This window comes from Natrix helvetica, assembly GCF_964273705.1.
Source record: "Natrix helvetica genome assembly, chromosome: 1".
Lineage (NCBI taxonomy): Eukaryota > Metazoa > Chordata > Lepidosauria > Squamata > Natricidae > Natrix > Natrix helvetica.
Window position 1 is genome coordinate 317,338,366 of NC_138548.1, and position 19,564 is coordinate 317,357,929.

The window sequence follows — 19,564 nt, forward strand, 5'->3', positions numbered from 1 at the left end:
AGCTATGTCCATCCCCTTTTGTATGAAAAGAGACAGAACCTGTGAATAAACGAGCATGACATGTGAACATGAAGCAAGTTTTTGCAATAAACATTAAACTGGATTAAAGTGATACAAGCAACAATGTTAATGTTTATAAATTCTGGTTACAGATACTACTTAAAGATTATAATATAAATACTGAAATTATAATTTTATACATTAGGGAGAATCTTTTTTGCCACTTACTCTAGATGCAGAAATAAGAAAAAAAGTAACATTGATTATTCTTAATTACTGCCTAGTGTTTTAGTGCAAAAAATAATGTGACCTGTGGAATAAGAAGCAGCATTCTCTTTTGTATAGCTACTTAGCTTAATTATTTTTTAAAGGGAGCTCCATTGATGTTAAAATAAAAAAATAAGGAAAGAAAAATATTAGAGTTTGTCATTCTTACATGTTCTACCATACTACAACTATCATCTATAACTAGAAGACATTTCTTTCCAAATTGAAGTATTCAATGAAATCAATTTGGATTTTGGAAGTTGCACTGAACTTTACATTCTATTTAGACTCTATGAAGATAAGACATATCCAGTAAATGTAATTGTAAAACAATGAAAATTGTTCTATTACACTTTTTAGCAAAAGTTGCTGGAGTCCCAAAGATTCTGAGATTCACAAGGAAAGCATTAATTTGAGTAGCATTATTTAGCGATAGGATATTCATCTGAAGCATTCAGTATAAATTGCCTTATGCCAAGTAAATCTATTTGTTCCCATAATGTAGAGCTGTTGTGCCGTTTGAACATTTTTGACTAAGCCTTTCCAATGACCAAGTATTGGAAATTGCCTGCTCTGGATGTAGCCCAACCTTTTTTGGGTCATGCCCCACCTAAGCATCTTTAAAATCTTGATTCCCCCCTCCCCCCGTGATGTATAATTCTTACTTTACTCAAAAAGTGAACTCTATTCATGCGGAGGAAGCCTAAAAGGCCATTAACTTGGTTTAAACTATACAATACAATACAAAAGTAGAGTTGGAAGGGACCTTGGAGGTCTTCTAGTCCAACCCCCTGCCTAGGCAGGAAACCATATACCATTTCAGACAGATGGCTATCCAACATCTTCTTAAAGACTTCCAGTGTTGGGGCATTCACAACTTCTGGAGACAAGCTGTTCCACTGATTAATTGTTCTAGCTGTCAGGAAGTTTCTCCTCAGTTCTAAGTTGCTTCTCTCCTTGATTAGTTTCCACCCATTGCTTCTTGTTCTGCCCTAAGGTGCCTTGGAGAATAGCTTGACTCCCTCTTCTTTGTGGCAACCCCTGAGATATTGGAACACTGCTATCATGTCTCCCCTAGTCCTTCTTTCTCTTAAGCTAGACATACCTAGTTCCTGCAACCGTTCTTCATATGTTTTAGTCTCCAGTCCCCTAATCATCTTTGTTGCTCTTCTCTGCACTCTTTCTAGAGTCTCCACATCTTTTTTACATCGTGGCGACCAGAACTGAATGCAGTATTCCAAGTGTGGCCTTACCAAGGCATTATAAAGTGGTATTAACACTTCACGTGATCTTGATTCTATCCCTCTGTTGATGCAGCCTAGGTACAAATTGCAGCAACTAGGTACAAATTTCCCCCATTCAAAATCAAATTGTCCTCCTGTGGGGTGTGGACCTCATGTTGGGAACCACTGATCTAGCCATATTGATTAGTGCTTTACTCAGTTTGGCAAAATTATCTCCCCCTTCATTTGCAATCTTAATGTTTATTTATAAAAAAAATAAAACAACAAGAAGACAGAACTGGGAATGGGGTGGATTGAAATTTAGATCTCTGCATGAAAAACATGAATGGAGACATCCTCAGATTATGAGGACCCAATGCAATAGGTACTAGGAATAAAGCCTGCTAGAGAATCAGAAGTGCAGCTACTAGCAATACAATAACACTTAGACTTCGCTTCATGGTTATTTACAACCCTCTCGAAGCGGTTTACAGAATCAGCATATGGCTCTCAACAATCTGGGTCTCCTGTTGACCTCGGAAGGATTGAAGCAGTGGTGGGTTCCTACCGGTTCGGACCGGTTCAGGCGAACTGGTAATGGTTTGGTGGCCTGGATTGGTGGAACCGGCAGCAACCCAGGCCTGCCACGTCGCCGAAAAGGTTTCCCGGTTGCTGTTGTCGCCACCACCATCTTGTTTTTCAGTTCTGTGCATGCACAGAACAGTCTCTATTGCATTGCGCATGTGTGCGCAGAATGCATCAAACGTACATGTGCGTGAAGTTATTTAAATCTTACTGTGTAGTGATTTTTTTAAAAAAAGACTTCACAAAAGGGCACTGTGTCACAAAATAATAGAGTAGAACTTCTAGCAATTTCTGAGATACTGAAACACATAACCTGTCTTCTGTAATATGTTCCTTTTGAATACATGAAAAAATGTGATTGTGGGTTTTACAGACTGTAAGATCAGAAATACAACAATAACCTGCAGGCTGCCAAAGAAATGCAGTCTTTTTGATTCTCAAACCTTGGAAATATACCTTTGGTATATTGCTCCCCCACCTCCAATTAGCAGTGATAGGTTATTTGGACAAATATCTTACCTCAACTCCCCATATCTCTGTTGAATTTTCAAATATAATCTATGTTAATCTTTAAATATTATACAATGTTATTATTTTTTACACATGTGTTAAATGATGTATACCCTAAATCAGTGATGGCGAACCTATAGCATGCGTGCCACAGGTGGCACGCAGAGCCATTTGTCAGGGCACGCGAGGCGCTGCCCTCTCAGCTTGCCAGCATGCATGTGCACGCCGCCAGCTGAGTTCACCCTTTTTTAAAGCCATTTTTCGCCCTCCCCAGGCTCCAGAGCCTTTATAGGAGCCTGGGAAGTGTGAAAAGAGCCTCCCCCATCCCCCCAGAGGCCCCCCGGAGGCTTCATGAGCTTCCCTGAAGCCTCCGGAGCGCTTCGGAGAAGCGTCCTGAAGGTCCCTCAAGCCTTTGGAGTGCTCAAAACGTCCCTCCGAGCAAACCAGAAGTCACTTCCGGTTTGCTCGGAGGTTTGTTTTGACTGCTCCAGAGGCCTCAGGGAAGCGTCCTGAAGGTCCCTGAAGCCTCCGGAGGGCTTCTGGGGGATGGGGGAGGCACTTTTCACCCTCCCCAGGCTCCTATAAAGCCTCTGGAGCCTGGGGAGGGCAAAATAGCATGTAAAAAATGGGGGGTCACACCTGTAGTGCGTGCATGCGCCACTGGGGGGTCACGCATTGCATTATGGGTGCAGCACGCCCACACACTACCCCCCTGCACTACCCCCACTTATGGCACGCCATCGCTGCCCTAAATCATGGATTTCAAACTCATGGCATCCCACTGCCGTCATGTGACGTTTCACAATGGTTTTTCCCTTTGTGGAGCTGGGGTGGGCGTGGCCTGCACATGACACTTCCACCCCGTAGACTGCCAGTTTGATACCCCTGCCCAATCATATCCCATTTAAATTTCTTGCACATGAAAAGGTAGCTATTGTGATAATTTGCCTTTCATCTGTGTATACTAATTAAGTACAATGGTCCTCAACTTACAATTGCTCATTTAGTGACCATTTGAACTTACAACTGCATAGAAAAAGTGACTTATGACCATTGTTCACACTTATGAATCTGGCAGCATCCCCATGGTCACATGAACTAAATTCAGAAGCTTGGCAAATGATTCATATTTATGACAATTGCAATATCATGCGATCACCTTTGGCGTCTTTCTGACAAGCAACAGTAATGGGGAAGCCAGATTCACATAACAACTGCGTTATCAACTTAACAATTGCAGTGATTCACTTAACAACTGTGGCAAGAAAGGTTGCAAAATGGGGCAAAGTTCACTAACAACTTTCTCACTTAGCAACAGCAATTTTGGACTCAGTTGCAGTCGTAAGTCGAGGACTACCTATATAATGCATGTTAATATTCAACTGATTGATTCACCATTTGCACCAAAAAATGGAAAAAAATCAAACAAAAACCAATCCAATAAGGGGTGGGGGTGGGGGGTATGACCAAAGCTACTCCAATATTCTGAAGACCATTTTCCCTCTATATAAATGGAACACGTGCTTTATCGTAAGATCTTGAAATCTTCAATTGACTCAGAATTGCTAATGTCTCTACAACGGGACATTGCTAACACCTTATTTGTTTGGCTGAAGTAAATTAAATTACCATGAGCCAAATATTTAAAAAATAAAATCTGACAGAAGTATTCCATATTCCACAATGCTTCCAATGCTAGTATTTTTTCATTTCTAGAGGCGAAAATGCCACCTTATATTTCAGGAAATGAGAAGACCTTGGTATAAAAGTGGTTTAACATGCATAGATAATGTACTTGATAACTGAGTTATCACTGGGAGTGAGACATCGCCCCACTCCACCCCGGTGAGGTGCCAGAAAGCTGTGGTATGGGGGAGAGGGGGGGTGAATAATCACGGAATGCAGAACAAGCTTGTCTGCAAATAAAGGAAATAGCAGGCTAGGGCACAAAGATTTTGCAAAGAACCAAGCAACAACAGCCTCACTTTTGCAGCTTGTCAAGTTGTCTTTACTGTTTCTTATCTTTCAATTGGGTGGGATTGGTTTCCAGGCTCCATTAATCATTCTGTTTTGCAAACCTTTGACCTTCATATAATGAAGCAAGTACACAGTCCTTGCTTTTTTTTTTAAAGACTTTAAACATATGCTATATTTTTGCTTGAGTGAATGTCCTTCTAAGGAAGAGACAAAATTAGAAACTCCCACTCCCCACAACAGAGGTTTTGTGTAATTAATAAGATCCTCCACCCTGGCAAATAATGTGGCCTAGCCCTCCAAGATGGGGAAAAGAGACAGAATTTCCAGAATGCAATTTACTTGGAAAAATATTGCTCATACGCTTTTAGGAATTTCTTTGCCTCAGATTATTGGGCGGTTTGTTAGCAATACATGTTTTAAATAGGAACAATACAATGGCAAAATGAACAATACAGAATGCAGTAATTTTGAGAAGCAGACTAATTCTCTCTGACCTTCCTATATGATTAGGTTGTTTATCTCTTGCCTTGTACACGCTTGTTTCAGATGGGCAGCTATATCAATTGAATAACTAAATAAATACATATTGGAGTCAGCAGTAAAAGAAGCGCAAATAAAAGTAAATCCAATCAATATCACTGCTTTATTTGCAGGACAGATTGGTGTTAATAAAATATATAAAGATTTACTGATTTTAGAAATGGAAGGGGATTAGGCTCAGTTTTGAAACTGAAAAATGCCCCAAAGTTAAAAATGGCTTCACTTAATGTATATAGGGCAGGGGTGTCCAAACTTGGGAACTTTAAGACTTGTGGATTTCAAGTCCCAGAATTCCCCAGCCAGCCATGCTGGCTGGGGAATTCTGGGAGTTGAAGTCCACAAGTCTTAAAGTTCCCAAGTTTGGACACCCCTGCCATAGGGTTTCCCCATAACAATCACATGGCAACCATTGTGTTCACTACAAAAAAAAGTTTGCAAAATTAAGTCATTTGATGAGCCATTTTATGACACATGATTTATGACCGTAATTGATAGACTCCATTATGGTCATAAGTCGAGGGTACTTATAGTATAAGCAGTTACTCAACCCTCATCTGCCCACCATGGATTCTCCAGAGCCAGCATCATAAGTAATCCTTGACTTACAACAGTTCATTTAATGACCATTCAAAGTTACAACATCACTGAAAAAAGTGACTTGTCACCATTTTTCACACTTATGACCATTGCAGCATCCCTATGGTCACATCATCAAAATTCAGACAATTGGCAACTGACTCACATTTATGACAGTTGCAATGTGATGGGATCACATGATGACCTTTTGCGACCTTCTGACAAGCAAAATCAATGGGTAAACCAGATTCATTACCAACTGCAATGATTCACTTAACAACTGTGTCAAGAAAGGTCATGAAATGGGGCCAAACTCACTTAATAAATATCTCGCTTGGCAACATAAATCTCGGACTCAATTGTGGTAGTAAGTCAAGGACTGACTACCTGTATATCTGTATTAGGCTACATCCAGCCAGAGAGTACGTAAATGCAAGTTTACTTGTAAAAATGGTTTTGCTGCTTGGATCAGATTAGCAAATGCTCCGTTCCAGCTCAGGATCCTAGCACCTAGGGACCTAAGCCAGTAAATTGCTTCCTGGCAGTAAAACTACAACAATAACACTTTAAATCACCAATAGTTTGCTACCTTTTCATGACATTAATTCAGCTACTTGAAGCAACCACTTCACTTTTCCCCAAGCAAGAAGTTTATGGTTGGTGTTACTCATTTACTATATCAGAGCCAGAAGACTTTAAAGATATTAATTCTTTTCCATAGGAAAAGCAACAATATATTGTTCCTGGAACAATAACTTCAAGCTAATATGTGCAATTCAGATTCTTATTAAGATTCTGTTATCATGTTAATGTCACAGGTGTTCATTGTCGTAACCTAGAAAGTCCCTAATGCAAGTTACAACCAAATCCCAGCACCAATCAGTTTTCAGGAAGTATCCATGTACTGTGTCCATGTACTGTATGTGTCAAAAATCAATATGGCATCTTGACTGTGTAGCCCCATCCTTTTTGTTTGCATATTGATGTCCGTAAATAACAGATTTTTCTTAGACCCTGTTGCTTGACAGATAGCAATAGCAGTAGCACTTAGACTTATATACCGCTTCACAGTGCTTTTACAGCCGTCTCTAAGCAGTTTACAGAGTCAGCATATTGCCCCCAATAACAATCTGGGTCTTCATTTTACTGACCTCAGAAGGATGGAAGGCTGAGTCAACCTTGAGCTGGTGAGAATCGAACTGCTAAACTACTGGCAGCAGGCAGTCAGCAGAAGTAGCCTGCAGTACTGCATTCTAACCACTTTGGCACTGCAGTTCATAGATAGAACAATCTCCCAAGATACAAAGAATCAAAAGTCAAATCGACTTTTATGTCTATGTTATTTTATGCCTACTATCTGTTATACAAACAATCTTGGTTTTAAAAGCAGACAGACTAAAGAAGTTACATTTAACATAGCTGTATGCTGCCTAGAGTCCATTGGAGCTGGGAGGCTTATAAATTACAATAAATAACAATATAACAATAAGGAATAGCTTTATTTAAAAAAAACATTCTGAATGTTATTCTTGGAGCTCCCCAAGCCTCAGAAAGTAATTCCAGCTATTGGCAATTGCAATGGAGGTCAATAAGACAATGGCAACTAAGTGTCCGAAGTTTGTGGCAGGCACAGCAATTCTTTCTTGTCTTTTAAAAGGACAAACTTTTTTTTCTTTTGGAAGGGGGGGAACTGAGTGATTCTCTGAGTACAGGTGCTAAAGCATGTCCGGTATCTAAACAGGCAGTAGGGCTGCAATGTTGTAAATGCTGGCTTTCTATTTTGGGGGCATGAGTTTAGAGAGATTATTTTATAACTAAAATGCTAAACTGATAAGAACATATATAACACTTTATCTCAGTTCTTGACTAATTTGGTAACCGTTGTTGTTATGGCATTTCCTGTGGTTTGTAATTGTGATATGCATGTGGATGAAATTGGTTTTTTTTTTAAATAGTCTTTGTTTCCTCCAATAAATCTTTTCTCCAATAAATCCAGTATTTTGACAAGGTATCTTTTCTAATATTGAGAACTGATGTTCAATAAACTAAAGGCCTCTAGACTATTATTTGAGGGGTTTTTTTTAGAATTATATGTTTACATTTTTCAATGTAATTGTTGCAATGTATCACATTTTGAATTTATTTTACCGATAGTTCTCAATTTATGACCACAGTGGAGCCAAAAAATTCTGTTGCTGAGCCAGGCAGTTGTTAAGTGAATTTAGCCCCTTTTTAAGATCTTTCTTCCCACAGTTGTTCAGGGAATCACTGAAGTTTTAAGTTAATAACACAGTTGTTAAGTGAATCTGACTTCCCCATTGACTTTGTTTGTCAGAAGGTCGCAAAAGGGGATCATGTCACACTGGGACATTGTACCCGTCATAAATATGAATCAGTTGTATGAAGCGTATGACTCTTGATCACATGACCATGGGGATGTTGCAAAATTGTAAGTGTGAAAAACAGTCATAAGTCACTTTTTTTCAGTGCTTTGAATGGTCACTAAATAAAATGTTGTAAGCCAAGGACTACCTATATTTGCTTGCTTCGTGTATTAGAGAGTGTCTGTGACAGGTGTGAGGGGAAAAAATATCCTGCATCTTGATTTTGTTAACTCTCTCTTGCTACTCCAAAGTGAACCTGTGAAGGAGGAATGCAAAACATTTGCTATGGGGCTACAGAGTGTCTGGAAACGATTACTAAAATCAAGTGGCAGGTTCAGCATTAGACCGTGATAGTTGAAGAGTCCGTACCACCTACATCTCTCCTTTCCCAGAAAACTGTCTCTGGACACTGTCGTCATTCCCAGAGTTCATTTCCTGGTTAAACAAACAGCCATTAAACAACATAAGACGGGCAACGCCTAGAGACACTGTCTCAGAACTCTCTAGACAGGCCACGTGGTTCAGGGGTCCCAGTGTTTTGACTTTTGCCTGAAGACAAATTAATCACTAATAGAATTACTAACTGTGACAAAGTGTATACAAGAAAAGAGAGTGAACCTCAGGCAGCATGAAATATGCTTCATTTCTTGGCAGCTGTAGGCCAAGCCCATCAGTAGAGGACGTGCAGAGTGGCCAGTGTTGCTACCTCTTGCATTTCGTGGTGTTTTGGTATCAAGGCTAGTGAACTTCCTCTGTACCCATGTATATGTATATGTTATCTGTGTGTACATACATTCTCATTTGGAAAGATTTAAACCATAACAATAGGTTAGTCCTATTGAAATTTTTGAGAGACTCTATTTTCTATTTAATACATGCTTTCTGATACCACATGGTTGGCACTGACAACTTTTTCTTATTCAGTTTCATGAGAAAATTAAATTAAATTTCATAATAGATCACAAAAAGCAACTTTATTGTGACTAGTTGAAGCCCCGTTTTCTTCATGCAAACTTCTACTAGTACCTATTGTGAAAACTCAATGAATGCCGACATTTAATAATGATTCTTCAGATTTTGAGAAAGTCAGAAGAAATATATATTTTTCTTTCATTTACCTCAAACAATTCTTTTTCGTTTCCATTGCTTAATAATTAAATGCCATAGTAAAATATAATATAAACAATGGTTTGTTTAAAACCTTTAAGACATTTATCAGAATATGTATTTTATGTCCTATCAGGGACCATAGGTTTGTACATAAAAATGTACAATTCTTCAGACAGATTTACTAAAGTTTCTTCCTTCTTGCAGAAAAGTAACTGGTTTACTTACAGGTAACTGGCTACATCTAAATTAACCATATTGTTTTACTAGATTATTTGTAAGTTTTTCAGTGTGGAGATTTTCAGTGCTATGACTGCAGTTTGATATTTAGGAATTAATTCTTAATGTTCTTTGAAGAATAAAAACAAAAAGTGCTAAGATAGTTTATTGGTCCTTTATTATTTATTCTTAGTCATGCTTGTAAGTATATGAAAACATATAATCATCTAATTTTCATATTACAACGGCCAAAAAATAACTGACAAGTCTTTTACATTCTGTAACCTGATAGGTTGCAAAATTATGACACAACAATAACTTTAAAATGATTGGCAAGGAAATGTCTAAAGTTTAAGGTTAGACTTAATAATTTGAATGAATCATGCCTGAGGAACTGTGCTGTACCGTGGCCTGAATCTTCAGCTAATTAATAATATTGAGATGGTAATTCAATTGGGAAGAAGCTCTGTCAACATTCTAGACTACCTGCCTTTACTGCCTACTGATTTGTTTTTGAAATGGATCAAGCCTGATCAGTAAAGCTGGTCAAAACCTAAAAGAAAATCACCATCATCATCATAGCAATTGTGTATCCACTGTAGGAGGAAGGCCTCTTCTGCATGTTTTCAATCCATACGGTCCTGAACTTTCTCTTGCCAGTTGGGTCCACAATACTTGCTGGTCCATCTTGTTTTAGGTCTCTTTCATGGACACTTTTTATCAAGTGGGATCAGGGTTGGTTTGCTGCTGGTTTTACTATCGTTTTGCACAGAGCAATTTACAGTGAACTGTGCACGCGCAGTCACTAAAATCCAACATGGTGGCGACTTCAGCGGCGGTGAGGGAACCAGTTCGGGAGGGTAAGAGGCGTGGGTCATTGCCGGTTCTGTGACCCAGGCCTGAATTTCACTACCGGTTCGGCCGAACCGGGCTGAACCGCCAGCAACCCATCTCTGAGTGGGATCCATTCTAAGACTGCCTTGGTCCACCTGTCATCAGTTCTTCTTGCTATGTGACTAACCCATTTCCATTTCAATTCTTTTTGCTCTCTTGATGATATTGTATACTTTTGTTTGTTGTCTAATTCATGTACAGGTCTTTCTATTTTGTCTTGTAATACCGAGCATGTATCTTACAATAATTTTCTAGATATTTCTGCTTGCTACCAAAGGATGATTTATTTATTTTTATAATCCAATTTATAAAGGCACCTATCTCATCAAAGGCGACTTTAAGCTTTTAGTTTCCCTTCAAATTGATATAGAATTGGTGACTATGAAAAAGAAATGTAATTTTCCTCAGGTTTTCAATGTCCTCCTCTAATTCAAGAGGGGATAGTTTGGTATCCACATCCTCAGTGTTTTGACATCAAGTAAAAAATTGTTTCTTTTTTGCGCCTAATTTTTTTAATATCAGCAGCATTCCCATTTCTCATTCTAAGATGGTTTACTTTCTTCTGTGTTTAATATTCTTTCTATTGCATGATATTTTAAGTTTCCTGGGAAATATATAAATTAGTTTAAAAGATGTTGAAAAGAAACTAAAGAAGCAATTTAAAACATTTTATCTCACACAATAAAGAGATACAATCAAACATGAGTAAAAAAGAATAAATAGAGCACAAAATCACAATAATAAAAGTGGCAATAAAAGAATGTGAAATTACAAAATAACATTTTTTCCCGATAGCAGGAGAACAAAAAGGTCTACATTTTTTTTGTTTCTTTCTTTGTTGGTGGTTTTTTTTTACCCAGGATAACTGAGATAGCCTTGATTTGGAAGCAGTGATCTCACTTGTACAAACACTTTATCAGGGCAGTATAAGAAAATAACATAATATATGATCACAATCAAAGAATATTCAGGAATACAGTAATACCAAAAAAGATCTTACATCCAGGAGTGGGCTGCTGCGGGTTTGCATGGGCTCAGGAGAACCTCTAGCTAAGAATCTGCCCAGTTTGAGACCCTGAAAATCCCACCCCCTGGATGGCCCCACCCACCCTGCCCCTCCCATCCCACCCTGCCCCTCTACTCCCAGGAGTCCCCACGCTGCCCATTTGGGATGTACAGGACCCGCATAGAGGCTCGGGGAGGGTGAAAAACGAGCCTCCTGGAAGGCCTTAAACAGGCCCATTTCTGGTCTCCAGAGCCCAGGGGAAGCCGTTTTCACCCTCCCAGAGGTTCAAGAAAAGCCTCTGGAGCCCAGGGATGGCAAAAACGCCTCCCCCCTCCCTGTGGCTCAGGAGGCTGACTAGGCCATACCAACCATGGCCACGGCCACTCAGCAACTGGGCAGAGAACCCGTTGCTAAAAATTTTGAAGCCCACCCCTGCTTGCATTCTTACCTCATCTCTGACAATCAGAGAACTCCAAAGAGATGAAGGCAAACAGATCCTTTCAAAGCCAGCAAGTATGCAACACTCTCTTGGTTAAGTCTGCATTGAAGGTTCATCCCATTGAGGGTTTTCTGACTTGCTTATATAAGCTCCGAAACATAATTAAGTATACTTGCTTTTCACTGGCCTCATCTCACTGGAGTTTATGAAGGGCAAAGAGGGTGAAATCATCAAGGTTAAGAAGTATCAGCACGTAAAGGTTTTTTGACAGATGATGGGAAAGATCATCCTATTCTACAAATGTAGAGGATAGGGCAAAACAAGTGCAGTATAAACTTTTAGTGACTAAAATAAATGGCGGCTTAGTTTCATATTATGTACTCAAGTATTACATGGGAATACAGGTAGTCCTCAACAATTATGATCACAACTGAGCCCAAATTTTCTGTTGCTAAATGAGACAGTTGTTAAGTGAACTTTGCTCCATTTTACAACCTTTCCTGAGACAGCTGTTAAATGAATCACTGCAGTTGCTAAGTTAATAACATATTAATTTTGTTTGTCAGAAGGTCACAAAGGGGGATTACATGACCTTGGGACACTGCAACCATCATAAATATGAATCATAAATATGGGGGAGTGGGATGGTTGGGAAAAGGAGGGGAACCCCCCCCCCCCCAAATATTAGGTATGGCTACAAATTTAAGCCCTCCCCCACTTTTAATACCTTGTTGCCCAAACCACCTTAATATTTTTACCTCCATTTCATGAATGCCCCCATTTGGAAGATTATAATGCTATTAAAACTTCCATGATTAAAAAATAATAATCCGCAATTAGAAAAAATATAAGGCTTAAAAACATAAAATAAAAATCCTAGCGGCAACTAAACAAAAACTTTAAAAAAAAAGAATTGGGATCAGTTCATAATCAAAGGCTCTCTTAAATAATTTTATTTTGAATATATTTCTAAAACCTAATAAGATAAGGGGTTACAATGCTGGTGCTACAATAAAAAATGGATCTCCGCTTCCCTTACTTCATGACCATGGGGAACAGTTAGCAGATTATCTCAGGAGCTCTTCTCTATTAGGTTAAAAAGAATGACATCAAAGGAGGTAGTAGATCCTCTCTGAAGAAGTCATTGCATAGATGTGATGCTTCCAGGTGTGATGCTTTTTTTAGGCCACCATAAACCTTTACAGATATTCTTCGACTTACATTTAGTGACCATTCCAAGTTACGACATCACTGAAAAAAGTGACTTATGACCGTTTTCCACACTTACGACCGCTGTAGCATCCCCGTGATCACGTGACTTACATTTGGGTGTTTGACAGCTGACTCACATTTATGACGGTTGCAGTGTCCCAGAGTCATATGATTGCCTTTTGTGACCTTCTGATAAGCAAAGACAATGAGGAAACCAGATTCACTTAACAATCATGTTACTCATTTAACAGCAATAGTGATTCACTTAGCAAACATGGCAAGAAAAGTTGCAAAATGGGGCATAACTTGCTTAACAAATTTCTCACTTGACAGCATAAATAAGAAGGCAGAGAAGAGAGGCTGAGAAGATAGAAGGATCAATGTTGTTGCAAAATAAGATGGAGGCACGGGGTGGCAAGAAAGTGACCCAAACTGAATTATGTGTGTGTGTGTGTGTGTGTGTGTGTGTGTGTGTGTAGAAATAAATATAGAGATTAATGATGACTACACAAATGTTAAATAGCAACCATAAATTGTATACTTGTGAATGAACTTGAATGGGAAAAATAAAATAAAACATTAAAAAAAAAAACAGCATAAATTTTGAGTTCAGTTGTGGTCATAGGTTGAAAACTACCTGTAGTATTTGATGAGTGGTCCTGGAAAAGATCTCAGGAAAACATGTTAGATCAGGGTGGTAAACTTACACAGTGTTGTATTTTGGGTTTTACACATGTGTAAAACCTACAATGTTTATTGTATGAGACAACTAGTATGAATAATAATATAAGAATCCAAATTGTTTGTAGACTTTTACCCTTCTTTGTTTTGCTTTTCACAGAAAGAAGGGCAATCCAGAGCACAACTTGTCGCCCAGGAACTTGTGTCATCAGAAAAAGTGTGAGTCTATCAGCTTTTAAAAATTCTTAGGAACTACCTAGTGCATTCCACTTTGATTCATTCGGCTCTAGTGGTTGGCCATTTTGTAAAATTGCATCTCTTTTTCGCAGGTATGTGGAGATGCTCCGGCTGTTACATACGGTAAGTAAATCATTTTAATTGTTGAACACTAATTGCCATCTTACTTAGTAATAATTTAGGAGACAGAAGAAGCACTGAGGAGGCTGAAGTGAATTCGGTGAGGGGCAGGTTTTCATGAAAAAGAGCTTACTGAGGCGTTGCAATGAAATCTGTCTCAGAATAGGAAAGAAGAAAAAAAAAAGGATGATTCTCCATGTGTGCCAGAAATCTGGAATTTTGCATCTGTGAGAATTATTGGCCAGACAACTTGCCAGGAATTTGTGTAAGAGAATAATTTTCTTGAAATGCTTTATGGAGAGAGGAGGAAAAACTGAAGTGGTGATTACTATTGATTCAGAAAAATGATGTTGAAAAGACATTTCGGATGAGAAGAGAGAATATGTTGTTAGAGCTGTTTGCTTAGACATTGGATGGTCTCTATTAATCACCTCTACAACTCAAATATATTTTGTGTATTTGAGAAAAACATTCAGCTGACATTTTAAACTATCATCTCCCACTTAGATGCAGACGTTTTGCTATTTATCAAGGAACCAATATTCACTAGAAAATATGCTTCATTGATTTCAGTAAGATTTATTTCTGAAAAAATATACCTAGGATTGCAATGAAAAGCCATAGATCAGAGTTCTTACAGCATGTTTCCCTGATGATAATTGATATAGCAGCCAGTTTTGTTAAATAAATACTGTACAAGAAAACTAAATATTGATAGAAGAGAATATTTGTAGCTCTAGTAGTCCCTAAACATTAAAAACCAACAAGAACTAGTATTAAGCAAAGGAAAAGAAGAAAGGAAAAGAAAGAGAGAAAAGACAAAAGTGCAAAATGAAAAGATAGAAAGAAAGGGAAAAAAGAAGCTCTCAGTGTTCTTTGCAGGAAGTACAATTAACACTATGGTTACAAAAGAAAGGCTTGTTTTTCATTATCTAAATGTTTCTCCTAATCAGTATCAGATATACAAATCATGAGTTCATTTTTTTTTTTTGTTTTATGCGAAAAATCTATAAGAGGTCTTCATTTAACAATAAATGAAAATATTGGCTTCCGGTTCCGGCGGCTACGGCGACAGGCAGATCGCTGCCTGCTCCAGCTCTCCCGGTGGGCTTCCCCCGCTTCTGGGGGGGCACAAGACGCCTTGGAGGGGCGTCTTGCCGAAGGAACGGCTCGCGGAGGGTCCTGGCGTCGGCGGCGGCTGGCGGGGGCTCCTCCGCTTCGTTCTAGGCATCGGGGAGCAGTTTTGGAGGACGTGCGTGCGCACGCGTCTCGCCCCATGCCGATCGGAGAACACACTTCCGAACGAAGCAGCGGCAGTATGGTGAGAGGCTTCCTTTCTGCATTCCTTCGCTTTTGAATTGATGAACTTTTCAGCACTTTTAAAAAGTTAAACTTTCGGATCCCTGCTGGAGGTGCGGCTAGAGGGAGGGGGATTTCCCCCCCTCCCTCGGACAAGCGGCTTGAAAAGTCTTTCCTTCCATCCCCAGAGAGGAGGAGGGGGGAGAGCCAACTAATGATGCCTCACCCCTATAAAAGTGATTTTCATTCGACCTAGCTCCAGAACTAATGGATGAACTGAGAACTTTTTGAACTTTTAAAAATTTTACTATGCCTCTGAGCCCAAAGCTGGCAGGGCAAGATGGCACACTTCCGTTGTCTTCATGAACTGTGAAACCTGACTCCACCTTTAAAATTCAGGCTTCCGGTCTTTGTCTCCGAGTCACCCAGAGGAATTTCTTGTGGATTGCTACTTTTTGAACTCTTTGGAGAAAAAAAACTTTCATCTACTGCTAGAGTGACTAAAGAAATCCCCATCTGTTTGGATCCTCTGCCTTCTGAATTCGCCTGCCTGCTCTACCTCTCCAGCTGCCCAGTCTCTACTTTGACTGATCTCCTTGCTTCATAAACCATGTCTCCAAAAAGACCACCTCCTGGAAAGCCTGGCTTTGCTACTTCTGCTCCAACGTCTGCAACGTCTAGTCCAGCTACACAGTCAAAGATATCAGAATTGATGCAACCCAAGACTACAGAGATAGACTTCCAACAAATGCTTCAACAAATTTTACAAGGCCAGGAGGAAATTAAGAAACAGTTAAGGGAAATGAAAGATGAAATTAAACAGAATCAAGCCCAAATCTTTAAGAACTCACAGAGACTGGACCTTGTGGAGGGTGGGGTGGCGGAGGCGAGGGGGGGGGTAGAGGCCTTACAGAAGGGGAACAAAGAACTTGATATCCAACAAATGAAAGCAGAGTTTGAAAAAATGTCCTTTTATCTTAGATTTCAAAATGTAATAGAAGCAGATGGGGAAAATATAAGGGACATTATGACTAACATTCTAGCTGAATACATACACAAAGATAAACAGCAGATGGAATGGGAGATAGATCTAGCTTATAGAGTGAATTCAGCATATGCCAGAACACATAATGTACCCAGGGAGGTTCATATTAAATTTCTTAGGAAAACCACAAGAGATGAAATTCTGGGTGTACAAAGGGGGCAAACACTGACATACCACGATAGGGAGATAACCATTCTAAAGCAGATTCCCAAAAAAATTAGGGAAAAAAGGAAAAGTTATTCGCAATTGGCGAATAAATTATACCAGAAGGGGGTGTGGTTTAGATGGTTGATGCCTGAAGGTATGCTGATATTCTGGGAGGAGACAAGAATCAGAATCAACACACCCATAGAGGCACAGGCCTTTATGGAAAAAAACAAAGCGAACCTAGAAAAAACAGATGACACTACAACGGTTATACAGGACACGGGAGGGGCCGGAGCTCTGCCAGCGGGGGGTGAAGGGGCAACACCAAGAAAGCTCAGATCACAAAAATAAATAAGAAAACCACAATGTTATAAACAGACCGAAAGTATTAATGAATTTACAACTAGACTATATATTATAATTATATAAACTGATTGAAAAGTATTTTTTCTAGAATTAATATGCTGATTTTTTTTATGACTATGTAATAAGGTTTGATATTTTGATGTAACCTAGGAGTCTGGAGGGAGGGGGCGTCTGCCATACTTGCAACTGCCAAAATTTGTAACTATTCCACTTACCCTTTTCCGCATAAATGTTTTTAAAAAAAACCAATAAAACTTCTTGAAAAAAAAAAAAAAAAAAAAAACAATAAATGAAAATATTGTATTTGTTTAGTCGGGAAAGTCAGTTTAGCCATCTCCATGAATCCAATGCCAAGCCTTTTCAATTTTGAGCATCTAACTATCTTGCACTAGGGGAGGGGGGGTGGATGGGGGGAGAAAGAGAGAGGTGGGGAGAGAGATATCTATTAGTCCCAAAAGAAAACTTTCTGGTTTCAATTACATGCTAGTCCTTAAAATCTTCTGAATTATCAAATGCAAGTGTATCCAAAATGCTCTTACTTGTGACACATCTGTCAAACATGATACATGTCCCTTCATGTTGTTCACATTTCCGTTATAAATGTAAAGTATCTTTATACATTCTAGACAATTTCTTTGGTGGCATATACCAACAGTACATCGTTTTATAAAATATATATTTATTTATAATGTAAATTTCAGTCCCATCAACTAAATATTTTTGCATTGTTCTATTTGTAAAATATGTTATAACCAAAATTTTAGCCCATGTAATGCAATCTTTCACTTGTTCTTCTGTCTCAAATTTCAGCAAAAATATGTGTTTTGGCAATAATATTTATCATCATTTGTATATAATTCTGTTTCAAACTCAGTTTTACACTATTCAAACCCATTCAATCTTTTAGCTACTTTAAAGTTTTGTTTCACACAGGTCTGCAAAATCATAGGTATTAAACAAAAACTTTATAATAATGTTTGTAACATTTCTGTCTTTTATGCCAATATGTTGTTGAGTGTTTTCTGCCATGTTGCCACTTTAAAGTATGATGAGTTTTTTGAAGGATCCTCAAGGCATTTTTCATCCTTTCTTGTTAGCTACTTTTAGAATGGGTAACTTGTGTCAAGATTAGACACAATAGTCTGCTTTTGTGACCTTGGAACTGCAAAATAAATCTGTGTCTTAGGGGAGGGAAGGGGACAAACTTATTTCCCTTTCATTGTCATTCTTCCCTGCCAACATCACATTCTGGAAAGAAAAATACAGTTTTAAAAAGTTTTGCGTCTTCTGTTACATTGCAATAAAAAGAACAAAAGTGTACCACACCCTGATTTGAAAGAAGAAAATTATTATTTTCTTAAACTCTAAGGAACACCTTTTTCGGTCCATCACCCCTGTCCCCTACACACACACAACACAGAGAAAAAGACTCTAGAATAGATCACCACCCCATTCAGCATAACAGAAAAACTGTTGGCCTTTTAAGCAGACCTTAATAGTTTGATTGATTGCCAAAATGATGACATTTACATACACCCACTCCGCTATTGAACTGGAAGACTGGAAACATTGTATGAGCTTAAACTTTATATCAGCTGGTGTGGCTCAAAAATAAAGAGTTTGATGTTAATCTAGAAAGTTAGGTTCTGTTCACTTATTTCCCATTGCTAGCTCTTAATAAGAACACTAGCAACCAGTTGTGTGTTTGGCAATAGGCAAACCTAGTTTCAAAAAGGGCACACTTAGAACAACATCTAGGTATCATGATCATTAGGGTATCAGGGTTCCAAGTAACAACCCCAATGAAAGAAGACTCCGAGGCTTGAAGTTCCTCAAAGTTCCATTTTATTAGAGATGTCATATTGGCACATCTAGGAAAACCCAAATCTGAAAGCTTCCATGTTTTCCCCACCCAAATGAAAGTCCAAGCCCCTGCCCAGCACCCACATGTCCATCACATGGCCCAATCAGTCATCATCCCAACTGGAGATGCCTTCTAGTCACTCCCTTCCAGGTGCAGGGCAAAATGTCCTTGACTCTCTGAGAAAGGAATGTTATTTTGACTATATATCTCCCATACTCCATATAATTCCCTCTTCCATTTTTCCACAGCATTAAATATGGCAGGCTTGAAGGTCCAAGTAAAAGATGGCTTCCAGGCTTGACATGGGGAATGACTGCAACATGAAGGACAGATTTCTCACATGTACCATCACTAAAAGTACTACAGGGAGAATTTGCACCATTACCAGAAATCAACTAATACAGGGGTGTCAAACTCGTGGCCCATGGGCCGGATGTGTCACACACTGGCCACGCCCACCCCCATTTTAACAAAGGGGGGGGAAAGTTTGATACGTCACGTGACGACAACGCGTCATCACGAGTTTGACAGCCCTGAACTAATACAAGACTTTAGTAAATCAGTTGACATATTAAACTGCCAGGTTGCATCAGTGATTAAATTGCCCAAATGAAAATCTGAGCCTAGCTTAACAATCCCACACATCAGACACCTTAATATAGACATTATAATTATGTTCACAATCCAGTGGTTTTTTTTTCTATGCATGAAGATTGATATGTATCAAGGCACAAACTCCATGTATCTGATATAATTCCTACCAAAACAGATTCTCATTCCATTATGAATTAACATGCATCGTTTTTACACATGTCCACGGTAGTTCATTTTCTCTGGAGTTGGTGGTTTGGGTGGACAGAGGAGAG

The 19,564-nt window shown here is 38.9% G+C and overlaps 1 protein-coding gene across 4 annotated transcripts in view; it reads left to right on the forward strand.

The window, feature by feature from the left end:
- Positions 1-19,564, forward strand: part of FGD5 (FYVE, RhoGEF and PH domain containing 5) — a 169,129-nt gene that overhangs the window by 78,472 nt on the left and 71,093 nt on the right. For all 4 annotated transcript variants that reach the window (XM_081937785.1, XM_081937786.1, XM_081937783.1 and 1 more), the window contains exons 4-5: positions 13,781-13,839; positions 13,950-13,980. In XM_081937785.1, the coding sequence (XP_081793911.1) occupies positions 13,781-13,839; positions 13,950-13,980 (90 nt within the window). The remainder of the gene's footprint in view (positions 1-13,780; positions 13,840-13,949; positions 13,981-19,564) is intronic.